The following is a 26,961-nucleotide window of genomic DNA, read 5'->3' as shown; positions in this document are numbered from 1 at the left end:
GGAACCCAGTGCCTGAGGAAACAGCCTGGCACAAAGGCACTTGCCCCACAGCACAACTTGGAGGGTGGTGGGTGGGGGGGGGGAGGTCGGGTCATTCCAGAGAGGAGAGTCTGGGCTTGCAAGTCCTGCCCCTTTAAGAACCCTTAGGTGACAGGGGACAAGGGGCGGTTCCCTCCATGGACTCTGGTCCCTGGGGTGGGAGGGGTTGCGGGGGGGCTGCCATGGTTCCCAGGGTCAGGCTTAGCTATTGCAAATGGAATCTGCTAGTTTTCAGCAACTGGAGGTCCCCTGGGGCCCTGAGACCCAGCTGCACACAGGGCCGTATATGGACAAGCCTAGAGCTGGCTTGCCGTCTCCCACCTCCCCCTGGGCTTCCTTCCTACCCTCTTGGTATGGGTGCCCTGCCCATCTGGGAGGAGCTCTACCTGGTTGAATCCAGTGGACACAAGGTGCTCCTGGGTGCCCGTCCATACCAGCCGGCCGTCCTTGCTGTTCTTGTGGGCCTCTGTGCTCTGGAGGATACAAAAGATGGCCCTAAGCGGCCTCCTGGCAGGGAAGAGAGCACCTGCCGGAGTGCCCCACAGAGGGCAGGAGGGGCCAGGATGGTGCCCCCCAGAGGCTAGGTGGGGACAGGGGAGGCTTTGTAGCACTCCTGGATGGACCCAAGCCTCACCTTGGCTGAGGACAGCTCCGCATCCAGAGGGGCACCTGGCCACCAAGCTTGGGCTCAGTCTCTCTCCTCCAAAGGGGACTGTTGGGCTGTGCTGCCACTGTGACAGGGCCAGAGCAGCAGCACATCCTTGTCCTTGCACATTCCTAGACTGAAAGGCCCTTAGTTGCTGTTCACCAACCCCAAGCTCTGGGGATCCATGTTTTCTCAGAACCTAGTTTTTCTCACTTGTGAGTGGGGCTCAGGTTGCCTGGGCTGCCTACTTCCCAGGGCTGTCTGACAACCAACTGACACTACTGACTGCTGGGGGCTGGGGAGAGGGCCTGGGGCCAGGCCCTAGGAAATGGTCCCCGGAGGGTGGAGAGCGCAGAGAAGTGCTCCTCCTTGCCCTCGCCTCCTGCAGTGCTGGAGCTGCCAGCAGGAAGGCTTCCTGGGCCCAGGCAGGAAAGGCAAGTTCACACCCCAGGCGGCCCTGTCCCCTGGGCCTAGGCAGGGGGGAGCAGAGGGGGCCAGAGGAAATGCAAACATCTCCCTCCCAGTCACCTCGGGCCCCTGGAGCCTGAGACCAAAGACCCTGTTACCAAAAATAGCTCACCCCAAACTGTGGCCAGCTTCCTCCAAGCTTCCCACGATCTCCTTGGGATTGAATGAGGGAGGGAGGTGGCCTGGGAGGAGCTGGCCCAGCGCCCCCTCCCCAGCTCACAGAGGCGGACCCCAGCGTGGGAGACCCTGGAAAGGCCCATGTTGTTTAAGGGGCTTTTCTCACTGCTCCCTTCCCACCCAGCGGCCGGCACAGGAAGTGGGGGCTGAAGCCTGAGAACCAGGGCCCACACCCCTCTCCACACAAGGGGGCCTGCGGCGCCACGGCAAGGTCAGCCTTGCCCTCACACCCCAGAGTCAGTGAGAAGTGTCACATCAGACCTCCCTCTCATTAGTGTGCAAATATCCTGTGTATGCAGCAAAGCAGATGGCCGGCAAAGCATCGTGCATCATTCATTCTTTCGACATTCAAGGCTTCCCGAGACCAAGTACCATGCAAGGAGCTGGCTGGTTCTCGGGTGGATGGTCACATGGGGGAGACAGCGCTGCTCATTCATTTGTTTTTCACAGTACGAGTGGAGTGTTCAAGCTGCATGCTCCACTGGGGACACGGTTAAAACAGAAAAGGTCGCCAAACTCACGGAATATACAAGTCAGGAGACAGAGGTGAACCAAACAGAAATACCTATGTCACTACACACTATTATAAGGGGCAGGAAGGAGCAAAGTGGAGGCTAAGGGCACAAGCTTTGGAGTCGCTGCCTGGGTGAAAACCTGTCACGCTGACTGCCTCTTCCCGGCATGAATTACTCAACAACTCTGCGCCTGTGTCCTCATGTGTAGAAAGAGCGCTGAGCACCGTACTGGGTCCTCCTGTGGAGGGCTGCTGTGGAAAGTGTCAATGCTGGTGAACGCTCAGGGCTGTGTCTGATACACACCAGATATGCATGTTTCTAAAAAACATGGTAACAGATGGGGTGCCTGGGTGGCTCAGGTGGTTGAGCATCCAACTCTTGATTTCGGCTTAAGTCACGTTCTCATAGTTCATGGGTTTGAGCCTTGCATCAGGCTCCACACTACACTGGTAGTGTGGAGCCTGCCTGGGATTCTTTCTCTCCCTCTGCCCCTCCCCTGCTCGCACACACACTCTCACTCTCTCTCAAAATAAATAAATACTTAAAAAAAATAGGAGTTGAGACTGGAAGGATCAGAAGGTGTGAGTCAGGCAGGGGAACCAGCACCTGTGAAGAGTCTGGGGCTGGGAGAGCAGAGGCCAGTGCACCTGCAGGGAGTGGGGGCGAGGAGCACCTTTGAGCCTGCAGGGCGTGTGCGTCAGAGGCACAGGCTGGGGATGGAACATACCTGGGCCCGTCTCCCATCTTCCTATTTCACACATGGAGAAACCAGAGGCTCAGAGAGAAGCAGCCTCCTGCATCAAGTCACCCAGCAAGAGAGCCGTCAGCTGGCTGAGCCTCCTGCCCCCTGTGGGCTCGGTTACTGTTCTAGGTCTGCGTGAGAGGGACCTGAGACAAGAAGAGATGAGCAGCTGGAAGGCAGCAGAGCGGGGACAAGAAGGGGCTCATGATGTCCACAGGGTAGGGTGGTGATGGTCTCTGAACAAGACACTGGTCTCTGAGGACACTGAAGGCACCAAGGAAACTGACACAAGATAAGAGCTTAGACCGAGCCCAGCATGCCCACTTAGCTCTATGTGCCCAGGGGCCACAGGAAGCCCCATGGGCAGGAGAGGGGCGGAGGGGTGGGTAGCTATCTTCAGATTACCACAGTGATCTTCATTTTCAGAAACAGCAAGTTCTTCCCTGACCTCAGCAAGACTCAGGGAGAAGGAGACACCATCTCTCCAGATCCCCAGATGATCATTCTCCTGGGCAGGGGGGGAGGCTGCAGCTGGACCCCAGGCTGGCCGCTTGCCTGCAGCCCCAGCACTATCACAGGAGGCTCTAGGGAGAACCATGGGAGTAATCCCCAGCCCACAAGCCAGGCCTTGGGCTCTTCCTCTCATAGGGGATCAGGCAGCAGGGCATTCTGCTTAGGGAGAAGCCCCTCAGTCCCCTCGTGTCTCCCCCACACCTGGCCCCAAGGAGAGAATAGGAGAGGCTGACTGCCCAGCACAGGGGTGCTGGGAGCAGGCACATACCAGCATTCCAGTGGTACAGCCAAATCCCACCTCTCTGTAACCATGGCAACACTTCCTGTGTGGGGCAGGGCAGCTGGAGGAGCAGCCCTGGGCTCCTGGGCTCCTTCATCTGGGCCAGAGGACCTTCTCTGGTGTAAGACCCCCCCCCTCCGCCACCTACTCCCCTCCTTGGCCAGGCTTAGTCTTGGCCTCCAGATGCTGGCCCCAGGGCCTGCCTGACGCACACAAAAGGCACAGGTCCATCAGGCCACGCCAGAGGTCAGAGGGGTCACCCCAGGCCCATCCTATCCCTGATGAGGGTGCTGAACCTCACCACTCCCTGGACACTCATTCAGCTGCAGGCCACTTCCCAGGCATGCCCATGACTTCGGGGCCTGGGCCACCCCCACGAGGGCTCTGGCACAGTGACCAGGCTTCAGCATCAGACGGAGCCTGCCTAGGCCACCCAGCTGTGACCCTGGGACAGATATGACTAAAGGGCCAACTTTACAGGACAATCATGAGGGTAGAAAGAGACTGCGTATGCCAAGGGCCCAGGGTATGACAAATGGTCATAAATGTAATCTAGAAACGAAGCAGGGATGTGAACAGGAGGGAGCTGCCCAGGCATCCCCTGACCTAAGCTTAGGTCACTCAGGGCCCAAAAGAGGCAAGCAAGGGGAGGACTCCCCAGGGCTCCCCACCCAGCCTCCAAGCTACAGTGACAGTCACCAGGGCACAGAGGGCAGCGCATCCTCCCGTGACCTCCCAACAAAGCCCCCCTCTAGTGGGGAAAGAGGATCTCCAAAGAAGGCACTCCCAAAAAGCCTCTCCCCTGAGCTGGCCCCTCAGCTCACGCCGACCTTGGCCGCCAGCAGCGGTTTCCTAATAGAAGCCAGGTGTGGGCCAGATGCCCTGGGCGGAAGTGGGGGGCAGGGCCACGAGGAGGGCAGCATTCCAGGCTCTGCTGCCCCCGCACGATCGAGCGCACCAGCGGCAGAGCACAGGCACCAGCCCAGCAGCTGCGAGGGGGCAGGAGCCACCCACGCTCTTCCCAGGTCTCCCTGGCCCAGAAGCCCCATTCAGGGGGGCTCCCTCTAGAGCGAGATCCTCTCCCCCCTCTTCTAGGAACCTGGAGCCCTTTGGACGGCAGCCACTCTGTCTCCACCTCGGCACCATTGTGGTCCCCCACCCCCCTTTGCTGGAGGAGGAGGCAGGAAAGGAAGAAAATGCTCAGGCCGGGGGAGCTGGCCTTTCAATTCCTGCCAGGGCTGTACTACACACAGTGCCCTGGGACCCCCTGTTTCTGAGCACAGAGAGCTCTGAGGCTGCCTGCTCATACCCACACTGCTCTGAGACTCAGCTGTCCTGCCAGCCACGAGGCCAGAAACCACGAGCCAACCTCCCCGGGAGCATGGCCGCTGGGGTGTGGAGTGGGGAGGGGCCGAAACCACTCCTGCCCAGCTTTGTTCACCTGTTGAGAGGGGACCTCCGTTTGGTCTTCAGCCAGTCAGAAATGGAACTGACTGGGCTTTCTGGGGCAGAAAGCTGCTATGGCCTACCTGAAGCGGATCCTGTGTGTGCGAGTGCACATGCGCGGGCTACCAGGGTGGGGTGGGAGTAGGGGGTGGGGAAGGAAAGCCCTCCCCACCCTGGCTACTGTTGGTCGGGTGTAGGCTGGCAGATTGCCCTTGACGCCAGGTAGGGAACAAGTCCTAGGGATGGAGATGGGGTATCTGTGATGGGCTTGGGGCTTCGAGCTCTTCCCCTGAGTTAGTCAGCAGGACGCCAATCTTTACCTTCCTCAGGAAAGAGGCCTCTTCAACTTGTAAAAAAGAACCTTCTTTTTTTTTTTTTTTTTTCTTTATGTTTTATTTATTTCTAGGAGAGAGAGACAGCGTGAGCAGGGGTGGGTCAGAGAGAGAGGGAGTCACAGACTGAAACAGGCTCCAGGCTCTGAGCTGGCAGTCAGCACAGAGACCGACGCGGGGCTCGAACCCACAAACCGCGAGATCATGACCTAAGCGAAAGTCGGAAAGTCGGACGCTTAACCGACTAAGCCACCCAGGCGCCCCAAAAGAACCTTCTTTTTAAAATATTTATTTATTTTAGGGAGAGTGAAAGCAGGGGAGGGGCAGAGAGAGGGGGGACAGAGGATCCAAAGCGGGCTCTGTGCTGGCAGGCTGAGAGCAGAGAGCCTGATGTGGGGCTCAAACCCACAAACCATGAGATTTATATTTTTAAAACATTTTTCTAGTGGCACCTGGGTGGCTCAGTTGGTTGAAGGTCTGACTTTGGCTCAGGGCATGATCTCACGGTTCGTAGGCTCAAGCCCTGCATCGGGATCTCTGCTGTGAGCTTCAGATCCTCTGTCCCCCTCTCTCTGTCCCTCCCTTGTGTGCTTAAAAGCTCTCTCTGTCTCAAAAATAAACATTTTTAAAAAATGTAAATCTGCTCATCTTAGTTTCTGCTTAAAACTCTCTAATGGCTTCCCATAACCCAAATGATAGGCCCTTCACCATATGCCTGACACTGAGCTGATGTCAAATGAATGAATGAATGATTCCCCAGTGGCTCACTGGCTATACCAAGAACCCAGAACCCGGCCTCCCGCTCAGCACTCCAAGGGCCACATGCACCCCAAGCACCATCATAGACAAAAACCAAACATGCTCAGTTCATGGGTCCCGGAGACCCAAAGGAACAGAGTGAGAGTCCACTGGCTGTGAGACTGAACAGGTATGAGGTGGGCAGCTGTGTCTTTCTGGCTCCTCCAAGGGTGGCTTCTGCCAACTGTGCCAGGAAGGGTAGGGGATGATGAGGGCCTCAAAGAAGGAGAGGAAGTTGGGCTCGCAAATTTGCTTCCTAAAGCCACAGGATGCATCCACTGAATGCCTGTGGACACCCTGGCCACACTGCACCCTGTGACCAAAGCCAGGTACTCCCAGGGCCCCAAACATGCTGCCCAGAAAGAGCTTCCAGCAGCAGGAGCCCACCTCCCAGGTGACCCCTACACACCCACAAGGCCTTGGCCAGGGGCATGAGGTGTGGCAGAATCTCTGCTAAGAGGCAGAGCCTGACCCTGCCTGTACCTGCTGGAGCCACGACGGCTTCAACCCAGCCCCCTGCCCACACAACTCACCTGGGAGGCCCCGGGCTTTGCTCTGGGGTCAAAGATCCGGAGCTGCTTGTCCTGGAAAAGCAGACAGGAGTAAATAGAGCACAGTTAACACAGGCAGGGTCCTCAGAGACCAGACTGTCCCCTCCACCCACAGGCTCTCACGGTCCCACACCCTAGTACACAGAGGAGGCATCATGTACCAGGGGAGACCTCCCCTGCCTGGTTCCTTCTTCTCACTGCAGGGGGCAGATCCCCTTTCCTGCCCCAGTCACCCACGATAGAGACCTCAGTGAGAAGAGTTCACATTTCCTGAGCACCTACTATGTGCCAGGCCTGCTAACAAGCATGATATCTCTCCATCCTTTCAAACATCTTATGAGGCAGTCCTATCACCACGATCCTTCAGAGTAAAGGAACTAAACCAAATTCTAGGCTACCAGCTGGTGAATGTTTTGCCCTGTACTCAGCTCAGTCCAGATGGGTGCAAAAGATGATGTCATTTCTATACTTAAAGAACTTGGTGTCTAACCAGGACAGTGAGCTTACACATCCTAACCATCACTCAGCATACAGTTACTGACTCAGATTACCTAAGGGTGGAGATGGGAAGAGATCAAAAGATATGTATATGTATTGTAATAAAATATTCCTACCTTTATAATAAAGACTTTATTCCTGTGGAATAATTGGTCTGTGTGTATAAATCTACATGCAAAAAGTGGCACCTGGGTGGCTCTGTTGGTTAAGTGTCCAACTCTTGACTTCAGCTCAGGTCACGAGCCCTGCACTGGGCTCTGCATGGAGTATAGAGCTTGCTTGGAATTCTCTATCTCCTCTCTCTGCTCCTTCCCCTGTGCATGTATGTGTGCACGTGAGCGCTCTCTCTCTCAAAATAGATAAACATTAAAACCAACTTTAAAAACCCACTAATGGGAGCGCCTGGGTGGCTTAGTCGGTTAAGTGTCTGACTTTCACTTAGGTCATGATCTCGCGGTTCGTGGGTTCGAGCCCCGCGTCGGGCTCTGTGCTGACTGCCAGCTCAGAGCCTGGAGCCTGTTTCAGTCTGTGACTCCCTCTCTCTCTGACCCTCCCCTGCTCACGCTGTCTCTCTCTCTCTCTCTCCTAGAAATAAATTAAAAAAAAAAAAACATTAAAAAAAAAAAACCCCACTAATGTACCTGCCTAAAGAACTGGGGTAGAGAAGTGATAGAATCTGCATTCACTGGCCACTTGATGGCTTGGCCATGAGAAACTGTTAAGTGCTACAAAGAAGGTGCAGAATAACGTGTGTGGTGTGACTCTGCTGTGGTAAAAATAAACAAAAATCCCTTTTGTCTGACCACATTCCTGCAGCTTTTGCAAGTTGGCTAAGCAAGGAGAAAGGTCTTAAACAGCTTGGGCTGTGCATTAATGCTGGGTACTGGGGAGGAGGAAGGCAGAAAGTGATTAGCTTTTCCTTTTTTTCCATCTTAGCACAGTTCCAGTTTGTTTCAATCAGCATGGATTAATACTTTCATATTTTGATAAACAATGAGCAGCAATAAACTGAAATTTGAAATTAAAAATGCAATATCATTTACATCAGCACCAAAAAATTTGAAACATTTAGCTATGTATCTAACAAAATAAGCACCAGATTTATGGGAAGGACTCTAATACAAAACTCTAATGAAAGGAATCAAAGAACTAAATAAACAAAAAGATATTCCATGTTCATGGATAGGAAGACTCAAGATGTCAGCTCTTCCCAACTTGATCTACAGATTCAATGAAATCCCAGTCAAAATTCCAGCAAGTTATGTTGTGATTACTGACAAACTGAATCTAAAGTTTACATGAACAGGCATAAGATTCAGAATGGTAAAGGCAATGCTGAAGGAGACCAAGTTAGAGTACCGACAGTACGCAGCTTTACTCTAAAGCAACATTAATCAAGACAGTGTAGCATTGGGATAAGGATAGACAAAGAGATCAAAGAAACAGAATGGACGCCCCAGAAACAGACCCCCACAAATGTGGGGCATCAAAGAGCTATGTCCTGGTTAAGGAGATTATAGGGAATGCAATGCAAAGCAAAACACTTCTTTCTGGCATTGCTAGAAGCAGCAGACGGGTATCTAGTTAATCTGTCTATAAGGATTGGGTCCTGCCTGTGTTCATGAATTCCTTAGACCATGTTATCTATGGAGTGTCTTATCTTGTTCTCCACCCTGCTTTTGGCATCTGCTCTTTTGTAGTCTTCAGAATGCCTTGTTTTTATGCAGGCTTTTTTGTTTTGTTGTTGCCTTGTTTTTCTTGTTTTTTTTTTTTTTTTTTTTTTTCAAGCATAACCACTGACATATTGCTCAATGTTTTCCCTGTAGTGGAAGCCTGGTAAATACAGGAGCTTGAGAGAGGCTCAGGGAGACTTCCCTTGGCCTCCCTCTCACCTCTCTTGACTTGCATGAAGTCTTGAGTAATCCTTTCTGCCACCCTCAGCTTTGCTGGACAAAACCAAAAGCCGAACCTACACACAAATAGAATCAACTGATTTTTTTTTTTCAGATTTTTAACTGTTTTATTTATTTTTGAGAGAGAGATAGAGATAGCATGAGCAGGGGAGGGTGAGAGAGAGAGGGAGACACAGAATCTGAAGCAGGCTTCAGGCTTTGAGCTAGCTGTCAGCACAGAGCCCGACGCGGGGCTCAAACCAACAAACCGTGAGATCATGACCTGAGCTGAAGTCGGACACTTAACCGACTGAGCCACCCAGGCACCCACCCCTACAGTCAACTGATCTTTGACAAAGTACTGAAGGCAACACAATTGAGAAAAGACAGTGTTTTCAACAAACAGCAATGGAACAAGTGCACATCTACACGTGAAAAGGTGAATCTAGCCACAGGCTTTACATCTTTTATGAAAATCAACTCAAAGTGGATCACAGACCTACATGCGAATGTAAACTTACAAAAGCTCTAGACGATAATACAGGAGAAAAATCTAGGTGACCTTGGACTTCATTAAAATCACAAGCTTCTGGTCTATAGAGACATTGTAAAGAAAAGAAAAGACAAGCCACAGGCTGAGAGAAACTACCGGCAAAGCACGTATCTGAGAGAGGACTTGTATCCCAGATGCACAAAGAACAATTAAGACATAAGAAAAGTAAAAATAAGATTCTATTTAAAAATAAGAAAACAACTTAAAAAATGGGCAAATGACCTAAACAAACACCTCATCAAAAAGGATACACGCGAGGAACAATGAACATAGGAAAAGCTGTTTAACATCACGTCTCATTAAGGAATTATACACTGAAACAAATTACCATCACACGCCTATTAGAATGGCTAAGGTTTTTGTTTTGTTTTGTTTTGTTTTTGTTTTTGTTTTTTTTTACAAAATGACACCACCAAATGCTGGAGAGATTATGGAGCAACAGAAACTCTTGCTCATTGCTGATGGGAATGCAAACTGAGGAGCCACTTCAGAAGGCAGTGTGGCAGTTTCTCACAAAGCTGCAAATGCTCTTACTATATGATCCAACGATTATGTTCCTATGTGTTAAGAACTTAAGCCTATATAAATGTTCACACCACTTTTACAACTTGCAAAAAAACAAAACAAAACAAAACCAAGCTGGAAGCAACCAACATACCCCTTAGCAGGGGAACAGATGACGTGCAGCACATTCATACAACGGGATACTAGTCGGTGATAAAGGGAAAGAGGGAGAAGCCATACCATAAAACCCCCAGAAGAAAACGTACGGGAAAAGCTTCAAGACAATGGATTTTGTAATGACTTCTTGGATAGGACACTAAAGGCACAGGAAACAAAAGCAACAGCAGACAAATGGGACCGCATCAAATTTCTGTTCCTCAAAGGATACAATCAACAGAGTAAAAAAACAGGATATCCTAAGGGATGGGAGAAAATGTTTGCAAATCATAGATCTGATAAGGGGTTAATATCAAGAACATAAGAAGGGGCGCCTGGGTGGCTCACTCGGTTAAGTATCGGACTCTTGGTTTCGACTCAGGTCATGATCTCACAGTTTCGGGAGTTTGAGTCCTCATGGGCTCTGCGCTGACCATGTGAAGCCTGCTTGAGATTCTCCCCCTTTCTCTAACACTCCCCACCTCGCACTCTCTCTCTCAAAATAAATTAAACAAACTTAAAAAATATATATATATGAAGAATTCATACAAGAACAACAAAAATCAAATAGGTCTGTTTAAAAAATGGGCAGAAGCGCATGGGTGACTCAGTCAGTTGAGCATCTGACTGGGACTCAGGTCATGATCTCATGTTTTGTGCGTCTGAGCCTTGCATCAGGCATGCTGCATCGCAAAGCCTGCTTCTGATGCTATCCCCCTCTCTCTGTGCCCCTCCCTCATGTGTGCTTGCTCTCTCTCTCTCTCTCTCTCTCTCAAAAATAAACATTTTTTTTTAAATGGGCAGGGGAGCCTGGGGCTCAGTGGGTTAAGCGTTCGACTTCAGCATAGGTCATGATCTCACGGTTCATGGGTTCGAGGCCCATGTCGAGCTCTATGTTGGCAGCTCAGAGCCTGGAGCCTGCTTTGGATTCTGTGCCCTCTCTCTCTGCTCCTCCTCTGCTCATGCTCTGTCCCTCTCTGTCTCTCAAAAATAAACATTAAAATTTTTTTAAATGGGCAAAGGACTTGAACAGATATTTCTCCAAAGATACACAAATGGCCAACAAATATAAAAGATGCTCACCATCACTAATCACCAGGGAAATGCAAACTAAAACCACACTGACACATCCCCTCACATCCGTTAGGATGGCTACTGGCAGAGACCCAGGGCCAGGGAGGATGCTCGAGAGCTGGAATGCTTGTGCACTGCTGGTGGGAACGTCAAATGGTGTGGCGGCCGCGGAAAACAGTGCTGCAGTTCCTCAAAACAGTAAAAATAGAATTGCCTTATGATCCAATGCTTCCACTTCTGAGTGTACACCCAGGAGAACCGGGAAGGGGGTCACAAAGAGTGCACCCATGCTCGCTGTTCACACCATTCACAGCACTCACTGCAGCATGATCCCCAGCAGCCAAGAGGCAGAGGCAGCTCAAGAGCCCCTCGACAGAGGAGCAGATAGACACAATGTGGTCTCCACATATGATGGGACGGGGTTCGGCCTGAAGAGGACACTCTGTCACATGCTACAACACAGATGACCTCGAGGACATTCTGATAAACGAAATAGGCCAGCCACAAAAGGACGAGTAGTCACGAATTCACTTACACGAGGTATTTAAGGTAGCCTGAGTCACACATACACAGAGAATAGAAAGGTGGTTACTGAGGACTGGCGGGGCGGGGGAGCAAAGGGACAGAGGGACGTTGTTGTTTAATGGGTGTAGTGTTTTAGTTCAGGAGACCTGTTTCACAACAATGTAAGTAAACTTAACATTTCTGTATATTTAAAAATGGTCAAGGGGTGCCTGAGTGGCTCAGTCAGCTAAGTGGCCAACTCTTTTTTTTTCCCCCAATTTTTTTAATTGTTTATTTATTTTTGAGAAAGACAGACAGACAGTGCAAGTGGGGGAAGGGAAGAGAGAGAGACACAGAATCTGAAGCAAAAGCAGCCAACTCTTGATTTCAGCTTAGGTCATGATCTCAGGGTTTGTGGGTTCAAGCTCCACTTTGGGCTCTGTCCTCACAGCATGGAGCCTGCTTCTGATCCTCTGTCTCCCTCTCTCTGCCTTTCCCTAACTTGCACGTGCTCATGCGCATGCATGTGCTCTTTCTCTTTCAAAAATAAACATTAAAAAAAATTTTTTTAGGAAAGATGGTAAATTTAAAATTTTTTAAAATGTTTTTTTATTTATTTCTGAGAGAGAGAGAGAGAGAGAGAGAGACAGGGTGAGCAGGGGAGGGTCAGAGAGAGAGGGAGACACAGAATCTGAAACAGGCTCCAGGCTCTGAGCTGTCAGCACAGAGCCCGACACGGGGCTCGAACCCATGAACCGTGAGAGCATGACCTGAGCCGAAGTCAGACGCTTAACCAACTGAGCCACCCAGGCGCCCCAAGATGGTGAATTTTACGATGTGTTTTTTAGCGCTGTAAAGAAATAGCTCTGAGTCCACCAGAAGACATGGCAGACCCTTAAGGGCACCTTACTGAGGGAAGGAAGCCAATCTGGAAAGGCTATATGTTGTAGGGTTTCAATTATATGACATCTGGGAAGAGGCAAATAACATTTGAGAGACAGCAAAAAATCAGTGCTTGCCAGTGGTTTGGGGGGGGGATGAATGGGTGAAGCACAGGGCACTTTAAGGGGTGAAGCTATTCTGCACGATGCTGTAATGGTGGGCACAAGCTGTCGTGCGTTCGTTCATCAAAAGCCCTACAACGCATCATCCAGAGTGAGCCCTCATGTAAACCGTGGCCTTCAGTTGATGCAGGAATAGCGTTTTACCTACAGCAAATGTACCACCCCAACCAATGCAAGACCAGATTGGGGGGGAGGGATATGAGAACCCCAGGTACTATGTGCTCAGTTTCTGCCTGGTTCCTGCCTAGGTGCTAAGATGAGCCTCGAGGAAAGAACAGAGCTTGCACTGGGAAGGAAAAGGTATTCAAAGGAGGTGGAATTGCATGAACAAAGATGTGGAAACAGGAACTTGCTGACATGTGACATGAAGGGGAGGACAAGGCCATGCCAGGAGACTAGATGATGGGAATGGAGGGGGCAGCAGGTGAGCGCACAGCTGGACAACAGAGGGCCAGCTCAGAGGCCTTCCTGACACCTTGGGGTTCCAGGACCCTTGGGTCGCTCCTGGCAAAATGTTTCTAGCTGCAGTTCACAGAGTACTTGCTACGTGCTATCCTGGAACCAGGCCTGGCTCCGGGATCAGCTGGGCAGCACCATCCCACCCCACCCACAGCCTCAAGTTCAGGAGGACGCTGTCTAGAGGAACACAGGACAGAAAAGGCAGAGAGAACAGTGAATGATGGAAAGAGATGGAGACAGATGGAGAGAGGCACAGGCAGACAGAGAACAGAGAAACAGAGGGACAGGACAAACAGAGAGCAAGGAGAGACAGGGACAGCAGCAAGAGACAGAGGATCTTGAGAAACGATGGGCAAGAGAGAATGCCTCTTTGGGGCGCCTCACTGGCTCAGACAGTTGAGCGTCCCAACTCTTGACTTTGGCTCAGGTCATGATCTTATGGATCGTGGGTCTGGGCCCCGCGTTGGGTTCTGGGCTAACAGTGCAGAGCCTGCTTGGGATTTTCTTTTTCTGCCCTTTCCCAACATGTACTGTCTCTCTGATTTTAGTTTTGAGAGAGAGACAGAGTGTGGGCCGGAGAGGGGCAGAGAGAGAGAATGGAACAGAGGATCAGAAGCAGGCTCCATGCTGACAGCAGCGAGCCTAATGTGGGGCTCGAACCCACAAACCATGAGATCGTGACCTGAACTGAAGTGAGATGCCCAAAAGACTGAGCCACCCAGGTGCCCCAAAAAATAAATTTTAAAAAAGAGAGAGAGAGAGACGATGTTTCTTGGCAACAAGGGCCCCTCCCACCAGGAGCCATGTGGAGAGACAGATGTCTTGAGTTTGGATGCCAACTCCAGCACTCACGGGCTCTGTGACCTGGGCAAACTCCTGAGCCCCAGGTAGGACGAGGACAACTGGTCGCAGCACCTCTCACAGGTCAGAGTCCCAGTTCTTGCCACATAGGTGCTCCCCATGGGCCACCAAATGCAGGAGTTCAAAGTTGGATCCACACCAGGTGTCAGACCAGGCAATGGAGGCTGACCTGGCCTGCTGTTGATGGGGGCCTGCTGGGCCATGGCAGAGGGGGTGGCCCTGGGTGGCCAAGGTGCATGTCCTCACAGGGCTCACAGTCACACACCACTGGACCTTGCGGAGCGGGTATCAGCTGGCCTGCCAATCCGTGAGGCCGACGCGCCCCCTAGTGGCTGTCTGCATTTCCCTCAGCTGGAGGCGCTGGGAAGGGAACAAGTAAGGGCTTCTGCGGGGGAATCAGGGGTCCTGGGAGGCAGAATCAGACAATCAGGTGGGAGATGGTGTGGTGAGGGGGAAGCCCTGAGAGGAAGCAGAGAGTCCCTTACACTGCACTCGAATCAGGCAGCCCTGTGGGAGAACCCAGAGCCCAGCCCGCAACCACAAAGCTCAGGCTCCCTCCTGGTGAGGGCAGGCCCCTCACTGGCTCCCCCTACATGCTCAGGACAAACCCGCAGGCACCTCCTCCCGTCCTTCAGTCATGGGGGTGGTCTCCCCTCCTGCACGCTTCTCCAAAGGTTTTGGCATTTCACACCCCCACCCAGGATCCTGAGGGTCTCCCTTGACAGCAGAGGGCGGCAGTGAACACAGGACTGTGCATCTGCCTAGCCAGCACCAACGGGTCACAGTGGAGGTCACACACTGTAGGACAGCGTCCCCTCTAGGATGCCGCACTCAGCAGCAAAGTAAGCTGCTGTGTTCCCACAGCTAGAGCACCTAGGTCCAGGAAGAGCAGAGGTGGGCACGGGGGATGGCTCCACTCCAGCCACCGGCTCCGGGAACCGGTGGTTTCCTACCCCACAACCCAGGCTCCCTGGGTCTAGAGGGGCAGGAGAGTTCCACTGGACGGGGCTGTGGCCTCATCACACTTCGTCTTCCTCAGGGGACACCAGCAGGTAAGAGGCTGAGTTGTCACACCAACAGGAGGTGGAGGGACACAGAGGGGCATTCTGCAACCGGGCCACTCTGCACCCACCAGCCAGCCCACCATCCAAACTGGAAGGTGGCTCAGACCCCTGGGGAGGAGGGCCTGGCCAGTCCACACTTCCTCAGTAAACCCTCTGCTAACTCTCCATACCTGATGCTCTCCTTCCCATGCTCTAGGCCCTCCTCCCTGCTCCACCACACCTTCCTCCCTGCCCTCGGTCACCCAGTCCCCAGTCCCGGAGGCCTGGCACCTGCACTGCTCCTCTCCTGGGGGCTGCAACACTCCTCACGGCCTCCCCATGCCCCGTCCTGCCCCACCGGCACAGCGCCACCCCTCCCATGCTGGAACCCCCCTCCACGCCCCGCCACGCCCAATGCTCTCAACTGGCCTCATACTTGCCCTCAGCCCATCTCTCCTCCCTTCACCGGCAGCCAGCCATAGCTCCTTTTGCTGGCACTCCTCACCTGGCTGCCTCTTCACACGGCAGGAGCCCTGGGAGACAACCCTGCATTGTAATCCTTCTCTTTATAGCCTCATGGAAACAGAAACCACCACGCTGGGCCATGAACTCTGGGGAGGGGAGGTGCTTCTCTGACTGCTCCACAGGAAATGACCCATGTCAAGCCTCTAGACACCTGACCCTAAGACATCCTACCTGGGGCTGGGCTGGGGGGCCTGGAGCTGACACGGAGCAGTGGATCCAAGACCCAGAGGAGCACCTCTCTCCAGGCCGCAGCCTGGACTGGCCTTGTGGGCCACACCCCTTAAGTGAAGGACCATCTAAGTCATACCTGCAGGCCAGGGGTGATCAGCGGTGGGATCTCCCTCCCCAGGCAGCCATCCAGCCTTGCAGCCAGAGAGAGCTCTAACAAAGGTGGCCCTGCCTTGCCCTGAGCCCCACAGCCATACTCCAGGCAGGCTGATCCGTGCAAGGGCCATTAACGCCAGAACATTCAAACAGGTGGAGACCATACCTGTGCCTCCTGTGAGGCTGCTGCCCTCATCAGCTCAGGGCTGCCCTGCTACTGGGGAAGCCAAGGCACCTTCCTGCCACCCCCGTCACAGCTGGTTGGCTGTGACACGGCTGCAGATCTGAGCCCTTCAGTCACCCACTGGAGCTATAAGGCCCGAGAAGGGCAGGGAACCCAGAGCCAGGCCTTTCGCCTGCGGGACCAGCTCTCCTGCTGCCCCCGTGTTTTGGGTGAGGAACGGCAGGCTCAGAGGGCCAGACAGATACCCAAGTCTCCTTCCAAAGCCCAGGCTGGAACCATGACCTCTACACAACAGCCCCGGGGCAGCTGGCATGTCTCCTCTGGAAGACAACTTGTGAGAATCTATCAGCCACCTGACAAACTGTTACAGCCTACAAGCCAGCAACATCTCTGCTAAAAATCTTACACCTGGGGTGGGGGGTGGGGGCAGGAGTATGTGTGTGTGGGGGAAGGGAGCTAAGGCCCACAGGCCAAGTCATCCAAATCCGACTAGCAACCCAAGGCCTGATCCTGCAAGTACAGTGTTACTGGAACATGGGCATGCCCACTATTTACATTTTATCTGTAGCCACTTCCATGTTACAAAGTGGCACTGACAGAGACAGTATGGCCTGCAAAACCCAAAGTATTTACTATCTGGTCCTTTACAGAAATTTGCCAGCCCCTGCTCTAAGCTAAGTCACGTTGAAGGGCACCTGGGTGGCTCAGTCAGTTAGGTGTCTGACTCTCGGTTTCAGCTTAGGTCATAATCTCAAGGGTCATGGGTTCAAGACCCACGTTGGGCTCTGTGCTGACAGTTCAGAGCCTGCTCTGGATTCTCTTTCTCTCCATCACTCTGCCCCTCCCACATGCATGTGCACATGCTCACTCTCTCTCTCTCAAATAAACTTTAAAATTTTTTTTAAATTAATTTAAGAAAGTCACCCTGAAAACAAAAAGCAAAACCAATCCCCCCCATAAAGTCTATATACAAATACATTTGGATGTTTTAACTTGTAATAATATAACTTGAGTGACATGATAAATCTGAATGATAAAATATTCTCTGTGATGTTCACTCAATTACTGATGAACTGGAGAACATACATATTATGCTGAAGCAAACACACAGGGGAGAGTAACATGGAGAGTGGGATCTCAGCACGAGCAGGGAAAGACGCCCAAGAAACGCTCAGAGAGGAAGAAGTCAAGATGGTGACAGGTATCACCCCTGGGTGGGAGGATTACAGGTGATTTTTTTTCCTCTTAACTGTCCCACTGCTGTCCCAAATTTGTAAAACAGGCGCAAACTACTCTCCTCTGGTGACTATAAAGTAAAAACTCCCTGTGACTATCTCCTGCCACTCTCCTTCTTCCCTCCCTCTCGACCTCATTCTGTGCCTCTGTCTTCTCTCACACACATATCAGCAAAGGGCGTGGAAATCAGGGCAGAGAGGGCTTCTCATGGGAAGGGGCGGTCACAGCCACCCAGAACGCTGTCCAGCTGGTGCTTCTGCCTGGAACGCCTGTCCCCTCCTCCCCAGTGAGGTAGGCCCCACCTCGATGTCCCTGGGAAGCAGTGCGCACCAGCGGAGCTGGAGCAAGCGAACCACACCCTGCCGTGTGACCACCTCGCCCTCTAGCAGCCCCCTGACCCCAGAGCACAGGCCAATGTCTGGAACCTACTGTTTAATTCACCAAATGGGAAAAAAAGGTTGATACAAAAACAAAAACAAAAAACAAGCAAAAACAAAAAAACACACCTGGAAAATGGGTCTTCCAAGAAGGCAGACAAAAGAATTTGGGGAACAGGATCCCCCAAAGCATGCAGACCCCACATCTTCTCCCTCAGAGAAGCCCTTGGTCTCCCACCCGCCAGCCAGCCAGGTCTCACTGTCCAGCTCCTTACCTTGCACGTCGTGCCCACCAGGGCTCCATCCCGGCTCCAGACAGCACCTTGCACCAGGTCCCCATGGGCCGTCAGCTCTGCAGGGAAGCAGCCAAGGTCAGGAGGCAGTCCAGGGTCTCCCCACCCTGCCCTGGGCGATGGCGGCACCAAGGAAGTGGGTGCAGGAGAACCTGGCTGGGGATAACTGTCCAGGGCACAGGCGGGAGCTGCAAGGGCCCTTCTCCAGCAGGAAGAGAATGGGCAGCAGCTCCTTCCAGACACGGTGCACTGCGCCCTGGACTTCTCCATTGGCCCTGCCCTCGGCAGGCCACGCTTCCACTCACAAACCTTCTGAGGCTCCCTGCTCCTCGGACTAGCTGTAGTTTCCCACCCAGGCTTACTTCCAGTCGCTCACCAACACACCCCACCTAAATCATACCACCCCATGGCTGAGCCACACACATTCCCACCTTAGGCCTCTGCATGGGCCACCCCTGCTCCTTCCCCATCGTGACAGTTTTGAAATATGTCCACATTGCCATATGGGCTCAGTTTAAGTGTCTAACTTTGGCCCATGTCATGGTCTCCTGGTTCACAAGTTCAAGCCCTGCATTAGGCTCTGTGCTGACAGCTCATAGCCTGGAGCCTGCTTTAGATTCTGTGTCTCCCTTTCTCTCTGCCCCTCCCCCACTTGCACTCTGTCTTCTCTCTCCTTCTCTCAAAATTAAACAAGCATTAAAAAATTTTTTTGAGGGGCGCCTGGGTGGCTCAGTTGGTTGGGTGGCCGACTTTGGCTCAGGTCATGATCTCATGGTTCGTGGGTTCGAGCCCTGCATCGGGCTCTGTGCTGACAGCTCAGAGCCTGGAGCCTGTTTCAGATTGTGTTTCTCTCTCTCTCTGACCCTCCCCTGCTCTTGATGTCTCTATCTCTCTCTCAGAAATAAATAAAAATTTAAAAAAAAATTTTTTTTGAGATACATCCACAAATTATTTGATGCTCCTCCTATTTTAGGTTGAATAGTCTCCCCTACAAAAAGATGCTGGGACGCCTGGCTGGCAACGTTGAAAGAGCATGCAATTCTGGATCTTGGAGTCATGAGTTCAAGCCCCATGTGGGGTGTAGAGATTATTTAAAAATAAATAAATAAACTTAAAAAAAAAAAAAAGAAAGGATGCTGACATCCTGACCCTCAGCACCTGCACTATAACTTTACAGGGTCTTTGCTATCAAGCTAAGCTGGGATCATTACAGTGGGTTCTAGTCTAGTATGGCTGGTCCTTGTGAAAAGGGAAATGTGGACACAGAGTTGGACATGCACAGAGGGAAGACGATGCAAAGACAAGCCAAGGGACACCTGAGGATGTGGAGAAGACGCCACATACAAGCCAAGGGACACATGAGGCTATGGATGCCAGTAGACAGAGTCGAACCGTCCACCAGGGGCAGCCAGCTGCCCTGCCGTGGGGGCACTCAGGAGGCCAGGGAGAGGTCGTGTGGCGGGGACTGAGACATCCTGCTCACAGCCAGTGCCATGTCCGTGAACCCTCTGAGAAGCTGAGCTTCCTGCCCCAGTCACGTCTTCAGATGATGGATACAATGTCTCAACTGTAGCCTCATAAGAGATCCTGCGCCAGAACCACCCTGTTAAGCAATTCTCAAATCTCAAACCTCAGACGCTGTGACATAAACAGACACTCCTAACTGTTCTAGGCCCCTAGGTTTTGTAATAACTTGTTCTGCAGCAGCAGAGGACCACTTTGCCGGGGCTTACTCTCCTGAGACTGATCCCAGCTCTGCCGCCCACTTACTCCACGTTCTCAACCAAGTTGTTTAACCTCATCTGCAACATGCAAGGCCCTCGGCACAGTGCCAAGCACGAGAGGACTTGAGACATAGCAGTTACAGCTGGGTGACCCCTAGTGACATGCTGCCTGGTGACCCACACCTCTGCTCCCAACGTTAGGCTGGTCTCCTGGACTGTACCAGGAGCTCTCTGCACATAGTTTATGCTACCGCTGGCCCTTGGTTAGCCCCTGGGTGCAAGCCCCAGGAGTGGGGACATCACCTTGGTGAGTATGACCCACCCTGGTCACTGCACAGTTCTATAAGGCAAGGCCATCCTTTAACTCACTGAGTCTCATGTCTTTACCCTCTATAAAGGGGATGGGTGTGTCAGGGCCTCGGCAGAAATGACTCAGTGGCATCACCACAGGACGCTGGGGCTCCGTGGGGGTTACACTGCAGGGTCATAACCATTCACCAAGGAATCAAATCCAAAACTATCATCGTCTACGCATGGTCTGAATGTTTATGTCCCCCTATGTGTTGAAGCCTAACTCTCACTGTGATGGTGTCTGGAGGCGGGGCCTGTGAGAGGTGATTAGGTCAAGAGGATGGAGCCTCACAAACCAATTAGTGCCCTTAAAAAAGGGGCCCTGAGAGTGTTCTCGTCCATTCCATGACAGGAGGACACAGCACCAGGACGACCATCTGTGACCCAGGAAATAGGTTCTCACCAAACACGGAACCTGCCGGCACACAGATCTTGGACATCCAGCCTCCGGAGCCACAAGAAATGAGCGGCCCAGCTGTGGTGGGATGCTAGAGCAGCAGCACTTGGGACGGACTAAGACGGGCTAGGTCGTGAAATCGAGAGAAGCCTGGGGGAAGGGGCTGCCAGAGAGCAAAATCCTCGCCTGGCAGAAAAGCAGCCAGACGTTTGTTTTCAAAATCCAAGTGACATACAGTTCAAGAAATAACAGTATGAGGAAGTTATTTAGACACATGGAGGAAAACCAGCTACATGAAATGAAAACAGATGCCTACAGAAAGTGGGGAGGGATGGAGCATTCGTAACACGTCTGCTCAAATCTTCCCACCTTTCATACCACGTACACACAAAATTTTAACACAGATTTAAAAATTCGTATTATCAAAAACATAAAGAAATGGAGTGCCGTACAGCCAGGGGCTGCCCAGGGTGGGGAAGGCCAGTGAGGCCCGTACCTGTCAGGACCTGCTGCTTGGTTACGTCCCAGACCTTCACGGTGGTGCCCGCCGCACTCACCAGGACGCCATCCACGGTGGGGTGGAACTGCACTACCTCCATCTGGACGTCCTCAGGGCCCAGCACCAGACCGGGAGCAGAGGGCAGTGCCTGGCCAGGGGCCGGCAGTCGCCACAGCTTCACCTACAGGAAACAGCAAGTCGGTGAGCCTGGGGCTGGGGACGGCCTCCAGCCGGTCTTGCCCAGGGCTGCTCCCAACCCCAGGAGCTGAACCTAGACATAGAGGCTGTGTATCCCTTGTTAGGAAAGCGAGAGTTACCCAGCTCGGTATCATGGGGTGTAATCAGAGGTGGGGGGGGGATGGGGAGACACAGGGCAGGGGCTCTGCTCCATCTCCTCCAATATCCCTCACCACCCCAGCCCTGCTCTCCTTAGGCAGCCAAGCAGCAGAATGACAAGCCAGGGCCAAAGCTCCCAGCAAGTGCATGGGAGCACACGGGACTTGGGTCAAGGAACTGAGAATTTGGACTAGCCCAGCCCTAGAGGCCTGTGGAGGGGCCCAGCGCCCTGGAGGAGAGTGGGAGGGGCATGGAGCAGCTCCTCCAGCAGCTCCACTCACCGTCCTGTCAGCTGAGCTCGTGGCCAGGAGGAAGTCATCAAAGGGAGAGAAGTCCAAGTCCGTGACTAGGTCTGCGGGAGAGCAATGGCTGACACAGGCCTGGCGAGAACTCACCATCTCTTTGTTTCCAGCCCGATGTGATGTCTCCCCAAGGCGGAGAACCACAGCCCAGGGTTTCAGAGGCAACACTTCTGCCCACACAGTAGCAGGCTGAAAGCCCACAAGGCAAGGTACTTCTGGAAACCCCTGACTGTGATATACATGCCCCAGGATGGCAAAGGCCCTGGCATTGGGAAGTCAGCAGGATAACAGGCATGAAGCTCTTCAAATTACCAAGCATCTGTCTTTGCCCAAAACCCAGGGTGCAACACAGGGCCTAGCATGTAAGCATGTAAATGAATCCAAGTCCCAGCCCTACTCTGGGCCCACAAGGGATTCACGAAGTGGACAGATGCCACCCAGCCCTAGGAGACCCTCACCACCTCCATAGGAGGAAACATACACATCTGTGCAGACGTGGCAAGATGTGGGCTGACCACGCAGGGGGACCCCAAGGTCACACACGGGTCAGGGCAGCTTTGGGGAGGGAGCACGGTGAGCCCTGGGGAATACGAAGGACTAGAACAGGTTAGACCATCTGGGAGGTGGGGGACTGTGTGACGTGTCTGTGCTAGGAGCTCTCTGCTCCCCAGGTCCCCACCAGAGCCGACACTGGCTTGAGGGCACCTGACCTGAGTCTGAGCAGCCAGTTTCTCTCCTCAGGAAATTAAACCAGGAATTGAGGCCTAGTGACAGGGTGCCTCCGGGACTGGCCCTGGGGGGAGGGCAGCCAGCTGGGAAGGAGCTGTCAGGTCCCAGCCAGGACCCTCCTAAGGTCTGCATGCCCAGCTGTTCCTTCAGTTCTGGAAGCTCCCCAGGCCTTCAGTTCTGGAAGCATTCCCCCAAATCCCTTTTTGGCTAAAGTAAGCTGGAGCTGGCCTCGGTTCTTTGCAATCTAAGAACCTGAACTGCTCAGCTCCGGAAGGCCGGGAAAGGGAGATGGGGCACACAGGGTAAGCCACAGTCCAGAGAGGAAACCCACAGTTCCTGAACCCAGCAGGGGAAGAAGAGACGAGGGCTTAGGGGTGGGGGGCAGCCAGGGGTGCTAGCACAATGGCCAGGCTTGCCTCACCAGAGCGAGGTGCACAGTGTCTTTCCCTGCTGCCTGCCGGCCCAGTGGGGTCAAGCAGGTATGCTTTCCCCGCAGGCCAGAGCCAGACTGCGGGCACCCTGGCCAGAAATGACAAAGAGAAGAGGCAGTGAAGACAGGGACCCCTTGGGACAGCCCTGGCCTAGACTCCTGGAATGCTGCCCCCTGCTTATGGGCTCCACACTGGACAGGGCCGGGCCCAGGCCAGGTACAGCGGCCAGCAAGAGTCACCTGCCACGCCCAAGGGAACGAGAAGCAGTGACCACGTCGACCTCAGTGCGCAGCTGAGCTAACAGGCCATGTCCTATCTGTGCATTTACCTCACCAAATACAACGATCCCTCAGGATGGCACTGTGGCATCATCTCCAACCAGAGCAAGGGGACAGAAAGGTTAAGTAACTTGCCCAGAGTTACACAGCTAAGAAAGGCAAGGCTGATGGCTGGGTGGGCAGCTTGGTTTCAAACCCTACACCCTCAGCATACCACCACTGCCTTTCCCAAATCAGAGCAAGCCCCCAGCTGCCCCACAACCCAGACCACAGGACCACTCTCTGAATGCTTCCCAGCCATCTGCTCTCCTGGGTAGCTGGGCTGGGGGGCCCCGGGACCTTGAGCCAGGACACAGAAGGCACCCTCAAAGGCAGGGTGGCAGCCAGAAGCCAGCCCACTGCACTGTCCTTCACCACCCGCACCTACGAGGGCAGAAGGTGCCACTGCCTCAAAAGCAGGTTTCTCAGGAGCCAGAGCTATGCCCAGAGTAGTGTGCTAGCAAGGTAAGTGGCTGATGCCGCGGTAAGGCTACCAGCACTCGGAAGAGGTCTGGTCCAACTTCTCCTCAAAGCCCTCCCAGCAATGGGACCTCAATACTGTACAGACCCCAGCAGCCCGGGGCAGCTTCCCCATGGGGTCAAGTACACCGAGTACCCAGGGGTGTGACAGGCCTTGGTTCTGCGTCCAGCTCTGCCAGCCGCAGTGCCGGTGTTGATAGGTTCCCAATCTCTTTGTGCTTCAGTTTTCTTAGCTAAGAAACAGGTTATTCAAAAATCTCCTTCAAAAAGGTGGCAGAGTGGATGAGAAAGCAGACTTCTTCCACATGTTACAACACAGAAGAACCTCAAAACACGAAGCTCAGTGAAAGAAGCCAGATCTGAAAGATTGTGTGTGGTATAATTTCATTTACATCAAGTGTCTAGAAAAGGCCGGTCTGTAGAGTAAAAGCTGGCAAACGTTTTCTGCAGAGGGGGAGGCAGTAACTACTTCAGGGTTAGAGGGCCGTAGGGTCTCTGTCACAACTACTCAACTCTGTAGTTGCTGGGGGAAAGCAGTCACAGGCTGAATGTCAATGGAGGGGCGTGGCTGTGTCCTCACAACACCATTTACAAAGACAGGACGCTGGCCAGATGGCCGTGACCGCAGCTTGCATACCCTGGCAACAGAGGCAGGGGGAGGACCGGCGGGTGTCAGAAGGTCACAAGGACCCTTTGGGGAAATGTTTTAACACTGGGTTATGGATCCCTAACTCTGCAACTTTAATAAAAGTAATCAAACTCTTCACTGAAAACTAGAAATGTTAATGGTATGTAAATGATACTTCAGTAAAGTTGTAAAGGGCTTTGAAAATCAATTAGATGAGAAAACATGGACAACGTTCTTAGTGCATAGAGAGCTCCGGACCAATCTCGGCCACTGTCACTCTATGAGCTGCCGTCACCATCATCTGGACCTCTACATTGAGCTGTACACCCACACTGGACAACCAGGGTCAGCCCCCTTCTGTCAGCCAAGGTCGCTGGTCAGGTGGCCAGGAACACCAGCAAGCCAGAGGGACTGGCCCACAGCCTCCACCACAGCTGCAGAGGGAGAGAGGAGGCAGCTGGGTCAGGGCTGCCGCAGGCCGCGGAGAGCTAGCCGTTCCCTCAGAGCGGGCGGACTGCCAGGCGGGCTGCTGGGCGCCCCCAGAAGCAGCTGCAGTGGACAAAAGGTCTCTTTGTGAGGGACCGTCTGCAGGCCTGCAGCCCAGCCAGCCCCCTCCCTGAAAGGCCCTGAGCAGCCCTGCTGGGGAGGAAGGCTGGTGGTGAGGGGTAGCCAGCTGGCCTCCAGGAGAGGAGAAGGGGCTAAGAACTCCATAGGGTTGAGTCCTCCACAGTGACTGGGAGCCAGCGTCAGCCCGGAGCCTGGCGCTGGCCAGTGCGTATCCCCCTCTCTCAGCTTGACAACCTGGAGCACTCAGCTTCCCGTCTCTCCACTCAAGCGGAATTCCCAGCCAGGACCCAGCCTTCCAATATGAACACCATCTGTACAAGTACACAGTGAAGACAGCAAGAGGGACTGGCAAGCCAAGGGACCGTGGGCCCAGGTGAGTATGGATCCCTGCACCCAAGGAGGGAGGAGCAAGTTCCGGACTTCCTGGGTCCAGTCTCCACTCACCTGAATGGCAGCCCAGGTGGGTCACCTGTCTCTTGTCCTCTCCTTGGCCATCCAGAGGCACAATGCCCAGCACACCTGTCAAAGGCACACACAGAGGCTCTGGCTTCAGGCCTAATGGGAACTGCCTGCTGCCCAGGGCTCCCAGTGAACATGAGACCCAAAAGCTCACCCTTGGACCTTCCCCAAGATCATACCCCTCTGGACATAGTCCAAAGTTAGGTTCTTAGCCCCCCCACCCCCCCAAGAACCTTCTGTGACATCAGATGTACAGAAGACACTGTGGAAAGAGGTGGTCTTTTTAGCACTGTGGGTCATACGAGGTCACCTTAGGGCCACCCGTTGTTCCTTTTCTCAGCGTTGCCTGAGAAAGAAGCTATCACTCAAGGGCAGCAGGGCTGAAAGACAGGCCACAGGTCAGGGCCAATGGCATGTGTGAGCCTCTGGAGACAGCTCTGTCTAAAGCCTCTTATATGAGCTAAAGAGCTACCCGATTTTTGTACGTCAGTGTGAGGTCTGAGTTATCACTAGCAACAAAAAAAGTCCCAAATAACATAGGGAGCTTTTCAAATCTTGGTGTTCCTACTGACCGGAGCCACTCCCAGGCCCCCAGATGAGGGACTGCATATGGCGATCAGCTGAAAACAAAGGGGACAGTCCTCTCCCTGTCTTCCTGGCCAATCTCTTAAAAACCACAGCCAAGAAAACAAAATAACAAAAACAAAGAATCACAGCCAGGGCACTTTATACAAAGTATACACACATGCCCTAATCAAAATCAATCTGATTACTGCACTTGACCAGTTTGTAGAGGTCTAAGGCCCTGCATGGTGCTGACCATGGAGGATCCCCTAAGCCTCCAACCTGAAACGAGCCTGCCCTTCTGCTCCATCCTAATTAGGGTGACAATGTCTGAATCTATGTCCACCTTCATACCTGGACGGTCAGAGTTAAACGCAATCAAGTGGCAGCTGGATTTGATATGGTTCCCACATGAGGGTGTGGTTCCTGCTCGAATGTCACTGATCCAGGCCTGAAAATAAAGAATAAGAATTGTGATGGACAGGCCTCTGTTCATTACTAAAGCACGGGTGGGTTATAATGCAAGGAACTCTACCTTAAACCTGCACCACTAGAAATGAATTCTTTTGAATCCAACCCTGTCCCGATTCATGCATTCCCTTAAAATACGCAAAAATGTTACTGAATTAATAATCTAAGTCATACAGGGGGGCAATTCTGCCTATTAAATCAATTCTCTAATAAGGGTAAGAAGGCTGTCAGAAAGGACCTCAGGACAAATGAAATCAAGAGGTCAAATGAACAGTGCGTGTGGTCAGCAGAGTGTTTCCATTAAACAGGAGAGAGAGAAGCAGAGAAAGCAGAAGTGAGCACCTAAGACAGAAGATAGACTCAACTTCCTCCAGGGCACTGCTGAAAGCCTCCACCAAGTACAGCAGGTGAGGGGTCTCCTGCAAGCCTCAGGAGAAAACACTCAAGCTCAGAAAGGAGAAGAACCAAGGCCTCTCCACGAAGTCTCATAGAAAGGTGAGCAATGCACCCCCCATGAAAAGACAATAACGTTAACACTCCCACATACAGAGGAGCAGAGGAGCACTTTTTCTGAAACCAAGCCAATGAGGTCCACACGTTTTCTCTGTTGCTATCAGAGCACTGCACAACACTCCTAACTTCTTCCTCACAG

At 52.8% G+C, this 26,961-nt stretch overlaps 1 protein-coding gene across 2 annotated transcripts in view; it reads right to left on the bottom strand.

Moving 5' to 3' along the window:
• The window catches only part of LOC120236457 (coronin-7), a 56,781-nt gene that overhangs the window by 27,993 nt on the left and 1,827 nt on the right, over positions 1–26,961 (bottom strand). Inside the window, exons 2-8 of one of the 2 annotated variants that reach the window (XM_039239266.1) lie at positions 26,193–26,289; positions 25,260–25,334; positions 21,643–21,713; positions 21,023–21,206; positions 18,037–18,113; positions 6,490–6,540; positions 426–512 (exon numbers count right to left, since the gene is read on the bottom strand). In XM_039239266.1, the coding sequence (XP_039095197.1) occupies positions 426–512; positions 6,490–6,540; positions 18,037–18,113; positions 21,023–21,206; positions 21,643–21,713; positions 25,260–25,334; positions 26,193–26,289 (642 nt within the window). Of the gene's footprint in view, positions 1–425; positions 513–6,489; positions 6,541–11,193; positions 11,272–18,036; positions 18,114–21,022; positions 21,207–21,642; positions 21,714–25,259; positions 25,335–26,192; positions 26,290–26,961 lie in introns of those variants that run through there. The other variant, XM_039239267.1, reaches the window with a different exon arrangement.

This window comes from Hyaena hyaena, unplaced genomic scaffold (genome assembly GCF_003009895.1).
Source record: "Hyaena hyaena isolate Hyena2069 unplaced genomic scaffold, ASM300989v1 scaffold_155, whole genome shotgun sequence".
NCBI lineage: Eukaryota > Metazoa > Chordata > Mammalia > Carnivora > Hyaenidae > Hyaena > Hyaena hyaena.
Note: the sequence above shows the minus strand (reverse complement) of the source record. Positions and strands in the feature narration are given on the sequence as shown.